This window comes from Lepidochelys kempii, chromosome 9 (genome assembly GCF_965140285.1).
Source record: "Lepidochelys kempii isolate rLepKem1 chromosome 9, rLepKem1.hap1, whole genome shotgun sequence".
NCBI lineage: Eukaryota > Metazoa > Chordata > Testudines > Cheloniidae > Lepidochelys > Lepidochelys kempii.
Genome location: NC_136388.1, coordinates 21,986,543 through 22,011,319, shown reverse-complemented (window position 1 = coordinate 22,011,319; position 24,777 = coordinate 21,986,543). Strand labels below are relative to the sequence as shown.

Genomic DNA, 24,777 nt, shown 5'->3' with positions numbered 1-24,777 from the left:
CCTGTTTACTTTAACTATTTGGTCCCCAATTCACTGGGTATAGGACTTTAGTGAATTTTGATTAATTTGGGGGGATATAGGAGAAGGTTTCATTTATAATTTGATTTTATAGTCAAACTGTTAGTTTTCTAAGCAGACACACCACACCGCTGTCCCTCCTGACACATAACGGGTCAAATGTCAGTTTAATTCTTAAAACATGTTTATTAGCCACTGATCTTATTCAATATTAAACAAGAGGATTTACAAAGCTAATGTAATAATAGGAAAAATACCCCCAGTAATTACAATGATTGGTAGTTTTTGAGAGATGCTAATAGGCCATCTTCTTCATTCAAATAAACCATTACAAGAGAGTACCCATACTTCCATAATGTTTGAGTAAGGAGTAGTTCAATAGAACTAGGCGTGTTAACATTGTTTCTAATCTAAGTCCATCAGTAGAAAAATCCGAACTGCCAGACTCAATCCTGGCTTTCGATCCATTGAAAAGTTAGCTTTAATACAGCAGAAATAAAAATAATTTTAATTAGGGCTGTCAAGCAATTGAAAAAATTAATCTTGATTAGATTCATAGATACTAAGATCAGAAGGGACCATTATGATCATCTAGTCTGACCTCCTGCACAATGCAGGCGACAGAATTTCACCCACCCACTCCTGCGAAAAACCTCACTTATGTCTGAGCTATTGAAGTCCTCAAATCATGGTTTAAAGACTTCAAGGAGCAGAGAATCCTCCAGCAAGTGACACATGCCCCATGCTACAGAGGAAGGCGAAAAACCTCCAGGGCCTCTTCCAATCTGCCCTGGAGGAAAATTCCTTCCCGACCCCAAATATGGCGATCAGCTAAACCCCGAGCATATGGGCAAGATTCACCAGCACTGTTAAATAATAACAGAATACCACTGACTTAAATATTTTTGGGTAGTTTACATATTTGCAAATATATTGATTTCAATTACAACACAGAATACAAAGTACACAGTGCTCACTTTATTTTTGAATTGTAAAAAACAAAAATAGTATTTTCAATTCACTTAATACAAGTACTGTAGTGCAATCTCCATCATTAAAACTGAACTTACTAATGTAGAGTTATGTAAAAAAACTGCATTGTAAATAATAAGCAGGCATTATCATCTCCTGGAAATGTAAACAAACTTGTCTTAGCAATTGGTTGAACAAGAAGTAGAACTGAGTGGACTCATAGGCTCTAAAGTTTTACTTTTTTTGTTTTGTTACATAACTGCATTAAAAAACAAAACATCTACATTTGTAAGTTACACTTTCACGATAAAGAGATTGCACTACAATACTTGTATGAGGTGAATTGAAAAATACTATTTCTTTTATCATTTTTACAAACATTTGTAATAAAAATAATAATATAAAGTGAGCACTGTACACTTTGTATTCTGTGTGGGAATAGAAATCAATATATTTCAAAATGTAAAAAAATACCCAAACATATTTAATAAATTTTAATTGGTATTCTAATGTTTAATAGTGCGATTAATTGCAATTAATTTTTTTAATCACGATTAATTTTTGAGTTCATCACGTGAGTTAACTGCGATTAATCGACAGTCTTAATTCTAATGCATCATTATGTAATATGCAAAACCGAACCTAGATACACTTGCAGCAATCTAAATTGTATTGGGAGGGGAGGATATCAATATTAGAGAAAACACCTGCTCTTTGACAGCTCAATCCAACTCCTTTGAATTCAATAGGATCCTACATTGATTTCAGTGGCCTTTGACAATGCCCCAAGAGAGAAGGATAATTAATTTTGTAACCAACTACAGTTTCACAACACAGATTCATTCTCTGATTAGACACAAACTCTCTCAGATGAAGAATTGAAGACTTAAAGTAAATTTTTTTTTAAAAGATCTGTGATCTTTACACTGGTTAATTCTGTGAAATATTTGCCTTGGATTTGCGCATGTAGTTATTTGATCAAAGTTTGATATTCAGGATTAATCTTTTTTGCCCTCCAGCGTTTTCTCTGCTTTTTGTTACCTCTCAGCTTCCCAGACCAAGCAGGTGGCTCTAAATTTCGCTCCAAAATTCATTTAAAAAAACAAACAAACAAAAAACTTTAAATAAAATCCATTTTAACTTTGTATTTTAAAAGCAACTCCAACAGTTAACAGATTATGTTATTGTCAAGTGGTCACATATTTATCACAATAAATAAGAAGCATTTTATTTCTTGTATCAAAGATAAAGCAAATAAAAAATTAAATTAGAATACCTATGCCTGTGTCAACCTAGTCATCAGGCTAACATATTAATCTCATCACTCAAACCAGATAGAGTTTTAGCACAGTACTTTCCCTTATTGCAGTGGTTTTAAAACTTTTTAGGCTGCATACCCATTTCCAAATAATGTATTCCAGTGCCTCTCTAACTTCTGTATTGGTGACCCCAAAGCTGTCCTTAGGGTACAGTGAATAGGGTGACCACTCTGGGTCCTGTGGGCCAGCGCACATGGGCAGTGCATGAACTGCTGGCTGGGGGAGGCTAGCCCCCAGCCATGCCCCTTCCACCTGAGTGAGAGCTTGCAGCAGTGCTGCTGCAGCCTCCCTAGCCCAGGCAAGAAGGCAGCGTGGCCCAAGGCCCCTGGAGCCCAGCAGCATTGCCAAAGCGGGGCCCGGGGCGGAGCCACGCCTGGCTGTTTGGGTAAGCACTGATTCCCTTACCTGGTGCAGTGGGTCCTGGAAGTGATAGAATCATCACTTCCGCCCGAGGCCCCCGCACCTCCCTACGGACAGCCCTGGTGAACCCTTTCACATAGTAAGCCTCTGAGTGCAACCCTCTCTTATAAATTAAAAACCACTTTTTTGTATAGATAACTATTATAAACGCTGGAGGCGAAGGGCGGTTTGGGGTGGAGGCTGACAGCCCACGATCCCCAATAACCCTGTCACCCCCCGAGTGATCACAACCCCGAGTTCGAGAACCCTTGAGTTGGGACTGATCCTGCTTTGAGCAGGGGGTTGGACTAGAGTACCTCCTGGTGTCTCTTCTGACCCCAGTCTTCTAGGATACCCCCATCTGACGTAGGGTCATAATAGAGCTATTACATACACCCTCACAAGAGCCCATGTGAACCCTAGTTTGAAAATCACTACCACACTGAGTCAATTCTACATTTTGATTAAATATTTAAGAATAAGAAAACAGTTTTTAAACGTGCGGTTTTCATACATTAAAGTTCTTGAGTGGAAAAGTTTCCCCCGCCCTTTCACTGTTGGCAATTCAGCATCTCCAGCATTGACAGTTTATAGTGCAGTATATGAAAATTTGATCACATTGTCTTTGGATTTCAATAATATTTTGATACTTCCTGTTCTGGTTTTTAGTTGTGTGGACTTCATTTTTTTCCTTGTCTGTTTATAACAACCTTTTCCTTATTTACAATAGCAGATCCATGAGGAATTGGAAGAGAATAGGAAGTGAATTTGATTCAACTACAAAAACTTGCTTGAACATGGCAGTGACTCTATATTCAGATCTCAAGAAGCACAACTATTTTATTTGCCAAATTCAATACTAGAGAAGTTCTACTGTGCCCTGATCTCCCAAGTTGACGTTCAAGTAGATTTAAAAGAAATATGTCAGGCACAGAACCATAAAACAATTTTCTGTTTCATCTGGCAACATGGGTTGCAAGTACAAAAATTCTTTCCTAACTTCAGATTCCCGAACATATGGACACCATTTTATCTTGAGTGTAATCTTGGAAGTAAATTCCCGAGGAGGCACTCTCTGGACTTGGACTGTATCTTTTCCTCCTCCTTCAAAATTAGGTAGGAAATCCCTCCGAATTGTGAAGAGAAGTTAAAAAACAGTGTTTGAAAACTGGAAAACCAGCAGATATTAACTCTGCTAAAATAGTGTGAGTTCCCACAAGAGATTACTCACCATCAGGAAAACCAAATGAATTTAAAATCTGAGAAAATGAAGAACAAAATCAGATCTGTGCTTCACCTGATGCTGCTTGCCAGAGAAGGGGTAGAATTTCTGGCAGGAGACTTCCTGGACAGGTCCTTCAGTGATGTGCCTGTGATTGACAATTCAGTTTCAACCATCCTGTGGCTATCATATGAAAGTACTAAGTCCTACGTAGTGTAGATTGGTGAACACTTGAGGAAGAGAGATGGGGTGTAGGTCCTTATTAAATCATCACTTGATCCTCATATTTTTGAAGAAATTACAGTGTGCACATGAAATGCATTATCATCAAATTGATCAACTTACTAGATTGAACTACAGCCTGTGTTTGTTCAGAGGTTCCAGATGCAATGTTTGTCAAAGCCCATGCAGCTTCAAACTGTAAAGAAGGACTACAAATAAAAATGTAAAGTCAGTTTTACTGTAATACAAAACATTCTATCTGAATCTAATACAGTAGGATAACATGTACACTTGCAAATGCTTGCACAAATTGTTTTGTCAAAGGATATCTATGAAGTCTTCTCAAAACAATTAACTTTTCCTACCAGTTCTTACTTTTAAAAAAGTAACACTCACTTGTCATCTCTTTCAAGACAGTGCACTAAAATAGGTAGTATTCCAGATTTTATTAAGTCATCAATTGGTGGATTGCGATCACTGGAAAGAAGCTTCCTGTTTAGAAACAAAGGAGAAAATATGACATTTGCAGACAAATCCCCTAGAGTCAAATAGGGCTTTTTAAAAATAAGTGAATTTAGCACTGCTGAAAAGTTGTGTACTTAGCTATTATTTCAGCCAATCCCACCACCTCTTCTGCTACTACTCTAAAGAGTAAGACTGTTGAGTTGAACACCTGGTTTGTCATCATGGGAAACCCGTGACAGGAGTAAGTCAGTCATCCACATGCCCCTCCCCAGCATTATCTTCCCAGCTGGTGCAAAGGATAAGAGGCAAGGTATTGGCTGCTTTGTTAGGACTGCCAGAACATGCTTTCCTCCCTCTTCCTCACTAAGGAGTCAGTGTGTGGGCGATACAAATTAGGACTGTCACATGATTAAAAAAAATTAACTGCACCACCCAATTAAAAAAATTTAATACCATTTATTTTAATATTTTTGGATGTTTTCTACATTTTAAAATATATTGATTACAATTACAACGCAGAACACAAAGTGCACAGTGCTTACTTCATATTTATTTTTGATTATGAGTATTTGCACTGTGAAAAACCCAAAAGATAGTATTTTTCAATTCACCTCATACAAGTACTGTAGTACAATCTCTTTATCATAAAAGTTGAACGTATAAATGTAGAATTATGTACAAAAAACTACATTCAAAATAAAACAATGTAAAATTTTAGAGCCTGCAAGTCCACACAGTCTTACTTCTCGTTCACCCAATCACTCAAACAACTTTGTTTACATTTGCAGGACATAATGCTGCTCGCTTCTTGTTTACATGTCACCTGAAAGTCAGAACAGGCATTCTCATGCTGTAGCTGGCATTGCAAGATATTTACGTGTCAGATGCCCTAAAGATTCATATGTTCCTTCATGCTTCGACCAACCATTTCAGGGGACATGCATCCATGCTGATAACAATCCAAAGCAGTGTGAACCGACTCATGTTCATTCTCAGATGCCACCAGCAGAAAGCTGATTTTCTTTTTTGGTGGTTCGGGTTCTGTAGTTTCCACATTGGAGTGTTGCTCTTTTAAGACTTCTGAAAGCACGCTCCACACCTCGTCCTTCTCAGATTTTGAAAGGCACTTCAGATTCTGCAAAAACCTTGGGTCAAGTTTTATAGCTATCTTTAGAAATCTCAAATTGGTACCTTCCTTGCGTTTTGTCAAATCTGCAGTGAAAGTGTTCTTAAAATGAACATGTGCTGGGTCATCATCCGAGTCTGCTATAACATGAAATATATTTCATGGGTAACACAGAGCAGGGGACATACAGTTCTCCCCCAAGGAGTTCAGTCACAAATTTAATTAATGCATTTTTTTTTTTTAACAAGTGTCATCAGCATCGAAGTATGTCCTCGGGCATGGTGGTCAAAGCATGAATGGGCATATGAATGTTTAGCATATCTGGCATGTAAATGCCTTGCAATGCCGGCTACAAAAGTGTCATGCAAATGCCTGTTCTCCCTTTCTGGTATCACTGTAAATAAGGAGAGGGCAGCATTATCTCCTGTAAATGTAAACAAACTTGTCTGTCTTCACGATTGGCTGAACAAGTAGGACCGAGTAGACTTGTAGGCTCTGAAGTTTTACATTGTTTGATTGTAATTATAGAACAAAAAAAAATCCTACATTTGTAAGTTGCACGTTCATGACAAACAGATTGCACTACAGTACTTGTAAGAGGTGAATTGAAAAATACTATTTATCATTTTTATAGTGCACATATTTATAATAAAAAATAATTACACTTTGATTTCAATTACAACACAGAACATAATACATATGAAAATGTAGAAAAACATCCAAAATGTTTAATAAATTTCAATTGGCATTCTATTGTTTAACTGTGCAACTAAAACTGCGATTAACTTTATGGAGTTAATCATGTGAGTTAACTGCGATTAATCGACAGGCCTAATACAAAGGCACATGCTGCTAGGAAGGAGGGAGTACAAACCCACTTGAACTTTAACTCCTTTAACCTCCCTTTTCAACATCCATGAGGTGACTGAAGGCCTGTAGGGAGCTCAAGTGGGACTATTTCAGAAGAACAAAGTTGGGGGGGAAGATCAGAAGCACATTCCTTTCCTCCTGCCCCAGCCACACCAAACTGTCTCCCTCGAGGGGGACAGTGGACATGAGAGACAAGAAAGTAGCTGTGACTGACTGTTGCGGCTTCCAGTCCTGAACACTACCAGTGGCCACTGCCTTAAACTGGCAAGTAAAGCATAGTCTGCACAGTGAAAATATCTTAATACAATCCGGTTAGGGGCTTTGAATATTTAAAGTTTGTAAAAGCTACGTGATGTTATTGCAGGTGTATATTTATATTGCCAACTGAGAAGAAAAACTTCCTTTTTAGGAGAGATGTAGATGTACAGACAAAATATTAATAAGTTATCCTAGGATTAATTACAACACATACCCCAGTTCCTACAAAAAAACCCCACCCCAATATTCACTTTTAATGGCAAAATACTGCACAGTTTAGGTTTACATAAAAACTACCACAAATGTATTTGCTGTCCTCTCAGGCAGCTCATAACCCTGGCTCCAAGAATCAGTTAACTCCAGTTATTTGTAACTGCTTCTATTCAAACAATGCTCTGTCCTTGCCATGTGCTCTAGACATGTGTTTCAGGAAGTTACAGAGAGATCATGTCCTCCCTTCTGCTCAAGCTTCAGATGCTGTGTACGGTAGCAGAGCAGTATAAGAGAAACAACTAAATAGCTTTCACACCTTATATTAACATTAAAAGACCTCTACTTGTAGGCCTTGTCCACATGCAAAAGTTGCACTCAGTTGACTTAAAATTGTTTCTAAACCAATTTAATCAGTGAAAAAGACTATGTGGACTTTCTTATTTCCATTTAAACCAGTCAGGTTTCAGTTTTTTTCAAATAAATTCCTTATCTGGTTTAAACTGAAATAAGTGTCCATACAGCCTTGCACCAGTTTAACTAAATAGGTTTTAAAAATCACACCAAGTTAAATTGGTGCAACTTTCTCATGTAGACAAGACCTTATAGTAAACAGCTCAAGAACTGCTACTTGACTGGTTAAGAGGTCCAAAGGAATCATTAACTTAAAGCAGAGGTTCTCAAACTATTGTCCTGGTGACCCCTTCCATATAGCAAGCCACTGAGTGTGACCCCCACTTATAAATTAAAAACACTTGTTTATATATTTAACACCATTATAAATGCTGGAGGCAAAGTGGGGTTTGGGGTGGAGGCTGACAGCTTGCAAACCCCAATGTAATAACCTCGCAACCTCCTGAAGGGTCCCGACCCCCAGTTTGAGAACCCCTGACTTAAAGTGTCTTCAAGTATTTGCCAATTAGTCTAACTTGTTAGGAATCTGGTAGTCTTGTGATGATTTAAACACCTCAGACAACTTATTTAAATTAAAGGGAAACTGTGTTTCATGACTATTTATGCATATGAAATCAATTAGGATCTTTACTCAATTTATTTTGAAAGTCAGGAGTATGGCATTTACTAAAATCCTAGAGTTCACATGAATATTTATTAAGAGAATTTATTAAGAGAATGTAATATCTACATTCTGTCAGTTTGTTTTTTATAAACAAAGTTTACATACAAGATATGTTATTACAGCAGTAATATTTGGTGAACTTGATCCATAGATGACATCACCATTCTATCAACTAGTGCAAGAATTCATGATTTTCTAAATTTAGTAGCACTATATAAGCAGCAAGGGTAGAAACAGTAAAGTTGAACAAACTGTGCTCTTACCTTGCAGCCTGCACAGCACTTAACTGGATACCCTGGTTGTCACTTGAAGCATTCTACAATAAAATCAATAACTTAGAATTCAGCCATTTTACATTTGTCATTAAGCCAAAAATGTTCAGGGAAAAATAAATATTTTTACCTGAACTATTGCCTCCAATGAGGTGTTTTGCTGGGGGGGGAAAAAAACCCAAAACAGTTAGATACAGTTTTAAAAAAAGTTAAGAAATAAACTTTAGACAGTGTTAATTCTTACCACTCTGAAATCGCCATCTATATCTGAATCTTCACAGATATCTTCATGGGGTACATTTCTTCTCTTTAACAGGTGTTCATCTCTCTTGTTCTTTAAAGAAAAATAAATTTGCTGTGTTTTGTAGTTTTATTCCCCCCCCCCCCCCCCCCGCAGAAGCGGAGATGACTTACTTTTAACCACAACGTAAAAGGAGGTATTTCACTGGTACTATTAATGCTCAGACATTCAAGCCAGGCATTGAAGTATGTGACTAAGATGAGTGCTCACCATTTATGCCAGAGATGGGCAAACTACTGCCAGCGGGTCACATCCGGCCTGGCCCCTGAGCTCTTGGCCCAGGAGGCTCGCCCCCGGCCCCTCCCCCGCTGTTCCCCTCCCACACAGTCATGCTGCCGCGCGGGCAGCAGGGCTGCAAGCTCCTGCCGCTCTGAGCAGCATGGTAAGGGGTCAGCGGCGGGCGGTGGTGGTGGGGGGGTTGGGTAGGGAGTCGCAGGGAGCGAGGGATTGGATGGGGCAGAGGTTCTGGGGTGGTCAGGGTTGGATAGGGTGTGGTAGTCCTGGGGGGGCCTGTCAGGGGGCAGGGGTGTGGATAGGTCGGGGCAGTCAGGGGACGGGGGGGGGTTGGATAGAGGGTGGGATCCTAGGGGGCGTGCCAGGAGGGGGCAGTCAGGGGACAAGGAGCAGGCGCGGGTTGGATGGGTTGGGGGGTTCTGAGGGAGACAGTCAGGGGGGCAGGCAGTGGGAGGGGGCGAATAGGGGGAGGGGGCCAGGCTGTTTGGGGGGCACAGCCTTTCCTACCCAGCCCTCTGTACAGTTTCGCACCTCGATGTGGCCCTCGGGCCAAAAAGTTTGCACACCCATGATTTATACCTTCCCGAGGAACAGGATGGCCTTCTCTTGATTATAGCTACAGCTGTATAAGATTTTACTGTATGTGACATGACCTATATACAACTCATTTGTCTATATTCATCACTGAAACCACTAAATTCACTGCATTCAATTTTCTGTTAACCTTAAAAGTAATACTTTTTGTCCTAAGATTTCTTTCCTCGTCGCTCTAATGGCTTATACTCCCCCAGTCCCAACATCCAGTTTTACCTTCTACACCCACATTTTGCTTCATCTAAAATTATACTAAACTGAACACTTTTTTTCTTGTTCCCAACTTGGCACTTATTGCTCTGGCACAGAAAGAGAATTTGAAGACGTCCCCTCCCCCAGCATCAAAATCTTTGTGGAAATGCTGTTCAGATTTCAGAGCAAACAAATCAGTAGTCTGGTATTTCAAAATATGCCATAACTATTATGGAGCATCATGTGGTTTGACAGCCTGAAAATACAGATTCAGATGTTGAAAAAACAAAGCTTGGCAAATTAGTATTCCACTTGAAAAGACTTAAGCATGGAAATGAATTTAAGATGTCTAAGTGAAAGTTAACATACTTTCCAAACATATTCCACTATCCCAATGCTGTGTAAACATTCTGCATTTTCACAGCAGCTTCTTGAATAAAAAAAAATGTATTTTTCAATGTATGGTTTCAAATCTCATCCACTAAAAATATTTAATAAACCTGACTGCTTTCCTAATTTTTCTCCATCATATATTAGCGTATTGTAGGGATGCTCATACTAGTTTTAATCTTTTAATACCTGCCAACTGCAACAGGACAGTTTTGTTGCCATCCTTCTTTCCTCACCATGTCCAAGTTCTAGGTTCCCTAACAGCCCTGATTGATGGGTGTGATGCTTGCCAGTTCAGTCCACTGGTCTCCTCCCCAACACGTGAGGCAAGTGGGAAGACAAAATAGTGGATACATTTCTATCACTAAAAGGTCACCCCAGCCATCTCTCCTATGGTGATTTTATTTTACTTAATTGGCAATAATATATGTTGAAGGATTACAGCTTTTAACTCTTGCCTCCCTGTATGTTTTGGGCTACAGTTGACTGCTGATTTAATGTCAGGAATATCTTTCCTCGCTATAGAGGAGTATGGACACCTGAGGATTTTTTGCCCTTCCCCTAAGCATGTAGTAGGCTTGACCCAATTATCTGTTTGCAAGTGTTAAGGAGAAGCCATGATCCTTGGTAAGTTGCAAGTAAAAAAGGAGTCCACTGTCATTCTTGGGAATTATTAGGACCAAAGATTATCCAAATCCTAAAACAAGGAGTAAGGACAGGATTCACAGTGATTATTGATAGAGGATGGTTTCAGCAACACAGAAATTGAAATATTCCTTAAAGCCCTAATTCTTCATGTGAGGAAGAAACCAAAATTAATTCGCCTATGTCACTGAAACCCAGTAGATGGAATGTGGGTAATGGGAACAGCCCAGCAATTACTGTTATTAGAGACAGGAAGCAAATAAAAGGTAATGCAAGCACTGGTTATCAGTGAGGCAACATCCAGGGGGATGTTTCGACTTAAAGATCTTCGTGTAACTAGTTTAAATGAAGTTACAGTCATTCATTTATAGACAGACAACTAATGTGCATTTTTAGTTCCTGACTTGGTAGCATCTGCTTTGAAGCTTCCCTCCCCACCAAAAATGTGAGTGTCTACACAGACCTTGAAAAGACAAATACAATTGGACAACATCCTTTTAAATGGTCTATAAAAAAGTAAAAAGAAAAGGAGTACTTGTGGCACCTTAGAGACTAAAATTTATTTGAGCATAAGCTTTCGTGAGCTACAGCCCACTTCATCGGATGCATTCAGTGGACTGTATCCGATGAAGTGAGCTGTAGCTCACGAAAGCTTATGCTCAAATAAATTTGTTAGTCTCTAAGGTGCCAGAAGTACTCCTTTTCTTTTTGTGAATACAGACTAACACCACTGCTACTCTGAAACCTATAAAAAAGTAAGCACTATGATTGTCTGCCTCAGACACAGAAAACTTTTGTAATTTCTACTCAAATGCCTGAGACATAAAAGTTATATTTAGTAAAAACGCTAATCCATCTTACCTTTCTTAACTCCACAACAACTTCATTTCGTTGTCTTCTCATTGTCTGAAAAGTTTAAGATAAAATAATTACAGCATACTCCCAATCTGGACCAAGTCATTGTGATGTAATTTAACGTATTTTAGCAGCTTTCTAAATATTTTACTTTTAGAAGACTGCTTTAATGTAAATAGAGATCAAGTAACTACTTTCAGTTTATCAGTATGGGATTTTATTTTGAAATATAAAACTAGCATTAAATACAGCTATATCTCTCTTTCTATTACTTAATACAATAACATTATTTTGCTGTAAAATATTTGCTCAACACTTGCATAAATTTCCTCAATCCTATTTGTCCAAAATACAAACTAATAAAGGGACTATCCAACAAGGAAAGTACAACATGGAAACAAAGAAATAAATTGTGTAGAGGGGCAGGAGGAGAGAAGTGAGGGGAATACATTGTTTACATCAGAAAACAGGGTAACAATAAAAACCCATTCTTATAAATATCATTACATGCCAATAGAGAGTATGATAAATTAAAAGGCTCTGTACAAAATTTCACAATTTTCCAGACAGAACTGTATAGCCCTTTCTGGGTTTGGGTTTTCAGAATACGTTTATTTCAGAGTTAAACTAAAATATTTTAATACAACTAGTCCAATGTTAAGTTACACTAGTGAAAACTGGTGTACCACTTGTAATTATTCACCTGTACTTGGAGGCTGCTTAAAGATTAACAGTAGTTCTTGAGACAAAAAGACTGATGTAACAGGGAAATAGCTCTGTATAAATCAGAAGCTACACTACCAGCACTACAGAAGCATAATTGTGGCACTGTAGTGCAGACATTTGTTTCAGTAAGGGAAGGGGTTTTTCCATTGCTGTAGTAAATCCATCTCCCCGGGAGGTGGTAGCTAGGTCAATGAAAGAATTCTTCCCATTGACCTAGCAATTTTTATACCAGGGCTTAGGACAGCTTGACTACATATCTCAGGGCTGTGACCTTTTTATACCCCTGAGTGACATAGCTATGTTTTAGGAGTAGGCCAGGCCTGAGCTGTAATTTCTTTGGTTATGCCATGAATACAGCACCAGGTAATTTCTCAGGAACAATACTTATAAATAATTCTATATAATTACAAAATGGTGTGCTTGGCACTTTTCTGATTTACCAATGGTATTAAATAACAGACATTTGAAAGTTTAAGTTGCAAATGGAATCACTCAAATGTCAAGAAATGCAAATGTTGAGGTTGTTGGCACAATTTTAACTATCCTCTTTTGCATATGCATTATGATGCAATTTTAATTATAGTATTGATACTATAATTCAACACCTTTAACAATTCAACAATTTAGCTACAACTAATCAGGAAAAAGATCTTGGAGTCATCGTGGATAGTTTCTAGACGTCCATGCAGTGTGCAGCGGCAGTCAAAAAAGCAAATGGGATGTTAGTAATCATTAAAAAAGGGATAGAGAATAAGACGGAGAATATCTTATTGTCCTTACATAAATCCATGGTAAGCCCACATCTTGAATACTGTGTATAGATGTGGTCCCCTCATCTCAAAAAAGATATACTGGCATTAGAAAAGGTTCAGAAAAGGGCAACTAAAATGATTAGGGGTTTGGAACGGGTCCCATATGAGGAGAGAGTAAAGAGGCTAGGACTTTTCAGCTTGGAAAGGAGGAGACTAAGAGGGGATACGATAGAGGTATATAAAATCATGAGTGGTGTGGAGAAAGTGAATAAGGAAAAGTTATTTACTTGTTCCCATAATATAAGAACTAGGGGCCACTAAATAAAATTACTGGGCAGCAGATTTAAAACAAATAAAAGGAAGTTCTTCTTCACTCAGCGCACAGTCAACCTGTGGAACTCCTTGCCTGAGGAGGTTGTGAAGGCTAGGACTATAACAGGGTTTAAAAGAGAACTGGATAAATTCATGGAGGTTAAGTCCCTTAATGACTATTAGCCAGGACAGGTAAGGAATGGTGTCCCTAGCCTCTGTTTGTCAGAGGGTGGAGATGGATGGCAGGAGAGAGATCACTTGATCATTACCTGTTAGGTTCACTCCCTCTGGAGCATCTGTCGGTAGACAAGACACTGGGCTGGATGGACCTTTGGTCTGACCCAGTATGGCCATTCTTATGAACATACCTTGGATAGTACACAGTGAATGAGACAATAAAAATTCTACTTAACTTTCTACTAATCCCTGCTTTGCTCACTGTACATTGTCCAGCCTGTGCAGAGAGCCCAAACCTACTTTGTTACCGATTCCACAGCTGTGTAAGTCCATCAATTCAGTGGATCTATTTCTAGTTTACATTGTGGAAATGGCAACTAAAATCTGATCCAAACTTAACAATCTAAAGGACTGTTCTATGTTGTTTATTATGTCCACCTTCACTATACAGATACTATTATATCTGCAGAATGTCTGCATTGTTGAATATATAGATTGGCAGATGATTGTGTAATTAAAATAAGAGTATACACACAGAAGTAAAAGCAAAGGTTGTAAAGACAACCTCATCATTAGCTTTTCCTGACCAGAATGTTTCACTTTGCAAACTTAATGATTTTTCAAGATTTTAGAAAAGTAAAAATAGAGATTTTTAAAAAGAAAAACAAATTTTGTAATATAGATCTATTTATCAGACAGAATTAGAATGTTCTGTCCTGATACACACTCAGCTGAGACCAGGGCTCCTGTAGACCAGACATAGCCGGAGTGCGTCCAAAGGCTTCAAAGGAGCCTGCTATAATTCAATATGCATTTGTGAATGTGTCAGATTTTTCCAGATGTTTAAAGTAAAAATTCAAAATTTCACACACTTGTGCATAAACAGATATTAGCAAAGGAGATTATTAAGAGGTTTGATTATTAAGTTACTGCACACATGAACAGTTTAGAATAAAGGGCATTGACAAATATTCAACTTAGAAAAAACATCTGTTTGAAAATGGTTTACCGTTATATTACAAATACAACTAAAATTACTATAACAGAATGATTAGAGAAATTATTTTCAGTTTGTTTACTTGAGCATTTATCAGTACTTTGTGTGTAGTCAGTTTCACCACATTTCCTGATTAGTCAATTCCTTGTTTGTTTGGATCTTTCACACAGTCACAGGGGAGAGAAACACTTGAAAATAGAAAATGTGATTGTAAAATTACAGAAATTAGCAGGATGATCTAGGTGCTGATGCAGTACTTGAAAATACTTGTAACTCTTCATTTCAGGTTGACTGTCACTTTAACTGTAGCTATTACATATAATTTTAATAAGATCTAGCAAAAATGACAACATATAAGTTTTTGTTTCTTTCTGTAATGAGATCTCAAGTTGTTTCTTAACAATTTGTTTCTACGGTGAATTGGAAAAGGAGAATTGAGAACCGTTTTAAATGAGAGAATTGAATGAAGAAAGAATGGTTGACTTGTTCAAGAAGGTGAAGGCTTCCAAGCATAAGGAACAGCATGGAAAAGGAGAAGGAAACTGCTGGGAGTAACACTTATGCAGAGCAAAGGAATTACCAAAGCTTTAAAGACAAGGACTTGAAGTTTAAATGTGACAGATACAAACCATAATCACCTGTATTCCTGTAAAAGTAATACGTTTCACTATAAGGAAGAGCTGGGTAGGACACATGACATCCAGTTTGTCACCTGTTACTGCTACAGAGTGACTTTTCCTTTTTGGCCAGCCAGATGAACAAAACAATGGGAAAGAAAAAATTGCAACACTAACTAGTTCCTTCCCATTCCAAGACAAATTAATCAAGCTCTCTCTGGCCTTTGGGTGATTCTTTCATTGCCTGTGGACCAATTCAGAATGAGGCACACGATGAGAAGCAAAAGCAAAACCATACCTAACGCAATTAAACCATGTGTTCTATTCTCTGCTTCAACTCTCATAGTTAAGCATGTTACAAAATGTTGCTTTAAAAAAAAAAGATTTTACAAGGAGGTAGAATACAGGAAAGTTATCTTACATATTGGTGTACAAAAAATGAAACACTGATAAAAGCGTAACAGACATCATAGGACACAGGATTCAGAAACTATAATGGCTTAATGTATCAAAAACACAGCAGAAGACCCTATGTAACACAGCTGCATCACCCAGGACAACTGGACAAGAGCCATAGTCCATAAGTACACTGTGTCCTACAACATAAAAGCACCATAGTCTAGAAAAGTGGTTGCCAAACTTGTTCCGCCACTTGTGCGGGGAAAGCCCCTGGTGGGCCGGGCTGGTTTGTTTACCCGCCGCTTCCAGCAGCTCCCATTGCCCTGGAGCAGCGAACCGCGGCCATTCGGACCTGCGATCGGCCGAACCTGCGGATGCGGCAGGTAAACAAATCGGTCCAGCCCACCAGGGGCTTTCCCTGCACAAGCGGCATAACAAGTTTGTGAACCACTGGTCTAGAAACAGGAAGTAGGCAGCACATATAATATAAAAGGGCGATCAATTAAAAACCAGGATTTTTATACTGAAGTTACTAAAATAACTGAATAGGAAGTCCAGTTGTACAGCTTGGATTTATAGAAGAGTTGATGTTGCAATCCTCAAGGTTAAGCCTACAAAAATGCAATGCCCTATACAAACAGACAAACAGTAATGCTAGATCTTTAACACTACCAGTACACTGAAAAAGATGGTTAATTTCAGAAATATATTCAGTTATTAAATAACTCCAGCTCTATTATCAAAATAAGCTTTTCTCAGCAATTCCATATGACGTTAAATGGTAAAGAGAACCAAAGGGAACTGTCTAAAGCATACTGCAAATAGAGTAAAAGAAGGTGACACCTCAACATGTTTTGAGAACATGAAGCAATAACTTTATTGGACATGTAATACTACTGATAAATTAGCATATGGAAACAATAGTTAGAATTCCGTAACATGACCTAGTAAGTAGAAAGACAAGAAACAACTGTCAGTTTGACAAAGCATTTGGGTTTCTCTTCTATACCTGAACTGGTGACAAATTATTACAACACACAGGATGAGATAAAGAACTAAAGTTATAATTATCCATTTACATGCTTTTATTGGAATATATGCACAATAGTTCTGAATCAAATAAATGTAATATAAGTGATAGTGTTTAGAACTTTGAAAATATATACAGTGTTTAATATTTTGTAACAGTTTTAATTCAAATTTCTTTACTGGCATGACATGATACACCAGCACGATAAAAGTATCTCTTACAAATACGATCATTTGTTGAACTGATACTAGCACTAAATGCAGGTGTCATCTCGTGGTACATCTCAGGCTACAGCTTTCAAACATGCCCATCACTATGGTATGTAGATGCCAAATTCCTCCCTGGATTGCAGATGCACACCTGCTGTGATGTTAGCATTACCCATCTCTTCTGCACCTATATTACTTCTGTTGGAAAGCCAAGACTATACAAGTGATCTCTGGCAGAAGTAGTGCAGCAGAATTTGAGTTCAGGAAATTGGAGGCCAGATCCTCCTGTAAAATTACTTTATGCCATACCACTGACAAATTACAGACCTAGTTGAGGGAAGGGGGCAACCTTATTTCACGCTGATCCCCCGCAACTATGGCTAATGGAATTTAGAGTGGTTTTCTTTGTGCTAAATTATGGGACCGACTCAGTTCAGAACACAAAAGCCATCTTTGCAGTCCTTTCCTTAACTGGGTGCTTCTAGGCTGCAACACAGGATCTAGGACTGAAAGTTCAATCTCCACTTTGGGGTACATATTTAATTTTTTAGGTATTGCATATTCTTACATATTAGTAAGAAGCAAACAGACATGTTAAAAGGAAAGAAATTTGCCACAGATGGTTCCCTGATGCTTGCTCCAAATCCAGGATTCACAGTTTCCCCATTCCTGGCATCTGCCTTCCACAGACTTTTGCCTGCACTCTCTGTAGCGTACTCAGGACTAATGTCACACTGAGGGTGTGCTATGACAGACAATCCCCTACTATCCTCTTGCAATCAGCCAGGTTTCCCCCTCAGCCTCAGGTTTCAGTATTTCATGGGCAAATTATTTATTTGTGTTCAAGATGCTGCGGTCTATCCAGAGATAAGGAAAGCAAATAAAAAAAACCAAACAAACCACCACAAGTACTTGCACTGACAAATATTACAGCAGGAACACCAGAGAGGTAATGGTGACACCACTAGATCACACCTCACAGGCATGTTCAGGCAGCATGACCCCAGCACTGATGCCCGACAATTTAAGAGGTTCTTCCTCAAACAAAGGCCACACAATCTTGCCCATTTGATAAGAGCTCCAGCCGTCATTTAACAAGTTAAATATCAATCAAGATCCTATAGGCAGATGAATATATCATTTTGGGGCCTTCTTGACAAGAGACCAGGTAAATTTCTATCCTTACTCTTGACCATGGCTTTCAAAATAACACAAAGTCTCCCTATGATCTCACTGGGACTGTTAATAGTTACAATCCCCTCTATGTGCATAATAATAAATTAGGTCCTGCAAATGAACTAAAGCAATGCTACATTGCAGGAAGAATAGTATCTTTACCCAGAGTTGGATACTAACACGATAATTCTAACACTGGCTTACCGTCACCAACTTGGAGTAAGACCCAATATGCAGTTTCAAGAAACACAGGGCTGTACACTGTAGGAGTATCCTCTACAAAGGAAGAATTACTAATGGTCTAAACAGCTCATCCAATACGACCATCAGGAGAGAGGAACTTAAAGCTCTGTTTGGATCTAACCAGTTTCTTTCTTGTTGAAAGACTCTCAGGTCTTGTCTACAGTCAGCATTAAACTGTTTCAGACTATCGTGGACAGTGGACTCTGTGATAACAGCACAAATAGCTCAAACTTTTCAATTACATACTTTATTATTGTCCCTCACTAAACCACTGACTTTCAAAATTTTCCACAAAACACCAATTCTGGAAACTGCCACAGTTGCTTAGAGAGCAATGCAACTGTGCTAGCACAGAGTGGGACAAAACTGCAGGGGTTCAAAACATGAATCAACAGAGTTAGCATGGAGACACTGAACTGTTTGTGGCTAACCTGGTTCTAGACCACTGGTTTATTCCTTTAGGGAATACACAGCCTCAAAATGGTATTAGTGAGGCAAGACGCAACGTTTGGTTTCAAGGCTTACAGTGCTATATCCAGAGGAAGTGCCAGAAATAGAATAGGCTGGTATTTCATCTATACTCACAGTAAATGGAAAAGCAGCTCACCTCTCTGACTCAAAGAGCGCATAAAAGAAAAAAAAAAAAGAACAGGCATATGACCCATGCTTCCAGTGCAAAAGGCAGGATGACAAGACTAAGGAAGAAGCTTATGTACCGGTCTTACCCGGCTGTCCATTTCATTCCTGGCAGATGGACATACACAGTAATTTATATATAGTTTTGTTAACACAGCTATAGAGAAAAAAGGTCAGTGTGATAAAGTTGGCTTTTCTGTAAAGGCTCACTTCTTCCTGTAATTTTAAATATTGTCTGCACAGATCCACCTTAACATTTAATAAGCTTTTTCAAGATTTAGGAGTTATCGATTTATTATACTTTGTACAGTACTCTAGTATTCAATATGGCGAATACTGAGACAGCATGAACATGTAAGAGCTAATATGCTATGACCCCTTTCAGTGGACTGATTTTGAGAAGAGAGATCAGGACGACACTGACAGCAGACTAACCGGAGGAAACAAGCGGGCATATAAGTAAAAATCTGTGCAAAGATGAATTTTAGACACTTTCTGAACAATAATAGTGTCATGCATTACCCCTTACAGTCACCAGAACTTCAGCTGAATATGTAAACTGCACGATTTGAATGCAACATATCCATACATGCATGCTTGTGTATGAAGGACTTTATGAAAGTTTACAAGATACAAATAGAAACCTAGTGCCAACTAATTTTCTGTAGTACTTGAAGACGTTCATAGGTATAAGCAGAACTTGGCCGTGAAATGTATGTACACATGCAAGCATGTGAATTAGACATTTTAAAGTTTTCTTTTATTGTCTATCTAAAACACAAAAATGCTATAAATAAGAAGCCTGTAGCTTAAAACGTTCCAATTAAATACAGTCTAAAGTTACTGGGGATTAACGCTGTACCAATGTGTGACTTTGAACAGAACAGAAGCACAAACTTTTGAAACTGAATCACAAATAATCTTTATTCTCTTGTCTTTCCACTACTAAATCCTGAACGCTACTCTTTAGTGACCATTACACCTACCTATTAATCTGGCATTCACTGAAACAAATGCAAAAGGTAGTTGTGCAATCTGTACAAAACTTTTTGGTGTCTTTTTTTGGGTGTTCTACTATGGGATAGAAGACCAGCTGAAATTTTGTAATAAAGAAACTAATGGATAAACGGCTAACTTTAGCAAGGGACTACAGTATTGGAATAATCAAAAATTCATTTCTGACGTGAAGAGATTTTTTTTTTCTAAAAACAATGCAATATTAAATTTGCATTATGAACTAGGTCAAAAAAGATCATTAACAGTTTCTAAAGCAGAATACTTGACTAAATGCAGCCATACATTTCATGCTGTAATGAAAAAATGTGATGTAGAAACAGTTAATAAATAAGAATGATAGTCACAAGCCTGAGCTATTGTATGAAAAATGATCATCCACAGTAGTTATTTTAAGTACTGAGTATATGTTCCAAGATTTGTTAGAGAGAGGTCAGTATCTAAAATTTAACAAGACTTAACAGCTTAACAATGTTTTCATTTTGCACCAGGCTCCTTTAATAGCAGATAACCCCCCCCCCCCCCACTAATGGCACACAGCCTACCTGAAATTAATAATTTTAGAAGATTTTTAAACTCTGTACAAAGAAAAGGAGGACTTGTGGCACCTTAGAGACTAACAAATTTATTTGAGCATAAGCTTTCGTGAGCTACAGCTCACTTCATCGGATGCGTTCAGTAGAAAATACAGTGGGGAGATTTACATACACAGAGAACATGAAACAATGGGTGTTATCATACACACTGTAAGGAGAGTAATCAGGTAAGATGAGCTATTACTAGCAGGAGGGGCGGGGAGGGGAACGTTTTGTAGTGATAATCAAGGTGGGCCATTTCCAGCAGTTGACAAGGGGGAGGAGGGGGAGAAGAGGGAGGAATAAACATGCATTCTTACAACTACAATACTCACCTGCTGAAGTGAAGAAACAGATTGACAGAGCCAGAAGAATACCCAGAAGTCACCTACTACAGAACAGGTCCAACAAAGAAAATAACAGAACTCCACTAGCCATCGCCGTAAGTCCCCAACTAAAACCTCTCCAATGCATCATCAAGGATCTACAACCTATCCTGAAGGACGACCCATCACTCTCACAGATCTTGGGTGACAGGCCAGTCCCTGCTTACAGACAGCCCCCCAACCTGAAGCAAATACTCACCAGCAACCACACACCACACAACAGAACCACTAACCTAGGAACCTATCCTTGCAACAAAGCCCGTTGCCAACTGTGTCCACATATCTATTCAGGGGACACCATCATAGGGCCTAATCACATCAGCCACACTATCAGAGGCTCGTTCACCTGCACATCTACCAATGGGATATATGCCATCATGTGCCAGCAATGTCCCCCTGCCATGTACATTGGTCAAACTGGACAGTCTCTATGTAGAAGAATAAAAGGACACAAATCAGATGTCAAGAATTATAACATTCAAAAAATCAGAGAACACTTCAACTTCCCTGGTAACTCGACCTCAGGCCTAAAAGTGGCAATTCTTCAACAAAAAACTTCAAAAACAAACTACAAGGAGAGACTGCTGAATTGGAATTAATTTGCAAACTGGATACAATTAGGCTTGAATAGAGACTGGGAGTGGATGGGTCATTACACAAAGTAAAACTATTTCCCCATGTTTATTCCCCCCCCCACAGTTCCTCAGACGTTCTTGTCAACTGCTGGAAATGGCCCACCTTGATTATCACTACAAAAGGTTTCCTCCCCGGTCCCCCCCACTGGTAACAGCTCATCATAAGTGATCACTCTCCTTACAGTGTGTATGGTAACACCCATTGTTTCATGTTCTCTGTGTACATAAATCTCCCCATTGTATTTTCCACTGAATGCATCCGATGAAGTGAGCTGTAGCTCACGAAAGCTTATGCTCAGATAAATTTGTTAGTCTCTAAGGTGCCACAAGTACTCCTTTTCTTCATGGTGAAATAGTTTTACTTTGTGTAATGATACATCCACTCCCAGTCTTTATTCAAGCCTAAGTTAATTGTATCCAGTTTGCAAATTAATTCCAATTCAGCAGTCGCTCATTGGAATCTGTTTTTGAAGTTTTTTTGTTGAAGAATTGCCACTTTTAGGTCTGTAATCAAGTGACCAGAGAGACTGAAGTGTTCTCCAACTGGTTTTTGAATGTTATAATTCTTGACATCTGATTTGTGTCCATTTATTCTTTTACGTAGAGACTGTCCAGTTTGGCCAATGTACATGTATTACACATATCACTAAGTCCCCCTGCCAATTTCTGTGGTTTTACAAATTTTCCTATTTTAAAATGTTTTCCCCTCAAAGAAGACAAACAGTGTTAAATTACTATAAAATGCCTAAAATAAACAAGCTAAAATAAATATTTTCCTCTAGATGCTTTCAATAATAGTAATCTTACTGGCTACTTGAAACAAATATAGGTAAAAAGTTTCCCAAGAAGAGGGTGATCTTTAAATTGATGTGTCTCTAAAATTTAATCAATAACTAAAACTAGACATGCTATCACATTCCATTTCTGTGTGTTATCCAAATTACAAAGGCCTATGATTTTTGTGGGAAGGATTCAGAATTAACATATATACACAGTACAACTTCAGGGAACCAACATTAAGATGCAATGTTTAGGCATCAGAAGTAGTAGTAGTGATTTAAGAGAACTCAGTTATATTTTTTCATACTAAATTTACAGAAGAGAATGAAATGTACATGGTTAGTTTTAAATAAAAACCTTCACAATAACATTTCTGGAATTATAATACAGCTTGTTTTAATTTTTTGGGTTTTTTAATATTTGGAGAGCAACCAGTGAACATCTCGTTGGGGAAGGTACTTTCTACACAGACAGCAGAACCCCATTTTCTGAATCCTTTAATATTAAACTAACCATTTATTCCCTGAATGCTTTACACTCAATTATTTCATTATTTGACATCCCCAAACATTTCAGGTAAACAAAAAAGTAAAAAATTATATTGGCGTATCTGATCAAGGTTCAAAACCTAGACATTATTGGATCCTGGATTATTCCTACATGCCCAAGTAGCAGAGATTCCTCCCCCACCCTGATTAGTGAAGGAGAGCCAAATGCATCCTATACTTTCAAAAGTAGACCTCCTATAGTCCTACCCATGCCTGTGTGTCATCTCAACGTTAGATTATACTATGCGTTACCACATGTTGAGCCCATTCAGAAATTGAAGTTAGAGCAGAGAACAGATGCCCACTTAAGTGGTGTTTCATGCAGATAACATTATGCCAGTGTTCTGGGATCTTAACTAGACCTCCACACAGAAACTATTGGGAGCAAGGAGCTGATTTTAATAGAGTATACTTTATGAAGAAACTCTGAATTGCTTAGGACTGGCGTACTTGACTAATTGTCTCTGTCCCATATGGTATTAATGCAGCAGCTCCTATAGCTGAAACAAGGACCATCAACGACAGGACACTTTTCAGTGAGGGTCTTCATTGGCCGAAATCAGAACTGCTTTCATCACTATCTGGGAAGGGGGCGGATTGATGTGGTTGACATCCAGATGGTGCTTGACACAAATCATAACAGTGCCAAATCAACGTGAGATTGTACAAAATATATTTTACTGTACTTTAACTGTTTCCATAGTGCTATAGCTGCACCTGCGTTAGGGCAATGAGCAGTTTATAAATAATATTTTGCATTTTAACTATGCATTGCCCTGTAGGTACTCCACAAATACATTAAATATTGAAACAACTCGGCTACCGTGCTGGCTGAAGCCTTCCCTCCGGTATCACAGGTTGACAAGGAGCAGTAAAATAAAGTACATGAAGCCTGAAGCAAAGACATAACACGAGCACTAGGAAGAGCTAAGAGTAAGTGGCACTCCCTCCATGTCAGTGGCTACCAGCTTCTTACAGAGAGAAGGACGAGAAAGGTCCCCCTACCCCCATATCCACACACCCGTCAGCAGCCGCCCTGTTCCTCTCCCTCTCCCTGGTGCACAGCAAAGAAAGACACCCACGGAAGGGAAATGCCGAAAGGCTTTAACTCCCCCGTCAGCGCAGACACTCCCCACTCTGGGCAGCCACCCTCAGCCCCACAGCTGTCCGGGTGAGGAGGGGAAGACAGCCCGTTCCCGGCTGGGGAAGCGAAGGGCTCAGCCCGTCCGCGCTCACCCCCACCTCAGTAGCTTCCCCCGTGAGGAGAAAGGGGAAGACACTCCCTCCCCTCCCCAGCCGGCAGTGCAGGCCTCAGCCCCAGAGCAGGCCCTCGGCTGATACAGCAGCAGCAAGGAGGCGGTGGTGCCGGGCGCGGGATTAGGAGAGACGCCAGAGCACAGCGGCCCAGTCCCGCCGCCATGCCCGGCCCCTCCCGCAGGGTGCTGTGGGAACTACCTCCAGGTCGCGGCCTTTGTTCTTGAAGTTCTTCAGCCGTTGGTTATCTAGTTTCTCGTTGTCGGCCATGGCGGGAGAGAAGGAGCGCGGCCTCCCCCCGGGCCTGCCGGGATCCCCTGCCCGGCGCCGCCTCACTCACACTCCCTGCCCGTCCGCGCTGCGGCCTGCGCCACTAGGCCGCCACTGCCGCCTCCGCACTTCCTGGCTTCCTTCCGGCCGCTCGCTAGCTTCGGCTGCCTAGGCCGCGAAATGTGCCGGTAACCAGCAAAGGGACAGAGCCGAGGTGGGAGGGAAGAGGGGAGGGGAGGGGAAAGGAGGAGGTAGCCTCGATCTAGCCGTCCGAGGCCACGCCCACCCCTACGGGCCGCGCTCTCTGATTGGCTGTGGAGACACGGGCCGGCGGCGAATGGGAGAGAAGAACTTGGAGGGAGGGGGCTGAGTTGGGGGAGGGAGTGGAGGTGAGAAGGC

General features: G+C 39.5%; 1 protein-coding gene across 1 annotated transcript in view; it reads right to left on the bottom strand.

The window, feature by feature from the left end:
• The window catches only part of KPNA4 (karyopherin subunit alpha 4), a 61,501-nt gene extending 36,887 nt beyond the window's left edge, over positions 1-24,614 (bottom strand). Inside the window, exons 1-7 of the mRNA XM_073359521.2 lie at positions 24,310-24,614; positions 11,649-11,693; positions 8,676-8,765; positions 8,562-8,591; positions 8,423-8,475; positions 4,549-4,644; positions 4,276-4,361 (exon numbers count right to left, since the gene is read on the bottom strand). Of these exons, the coding sequence (XP_073215622.1) occupies positions 4,276-4,361; positions 4,549-4,644; positions 8,423-8,475; positions 8,562-8,591; positions 8,676-8,765; positions 11,649-11,693; positions 24,310-24,378 (469 nt within the window). The 5' untranslated portion in view covers positions 24,379-24,614. The remainder of the gene's footprint in view (positions 1-4,275; positions 4,362-4,548; positions 4,645-8,422; positions 8,476-8,561; positions 8,592-8,675; positions 8,766-11,648; positions 11,694-24,309) is intronic.
• Positions 24,615-24,777: the final 163 nt, after the last annotated feature.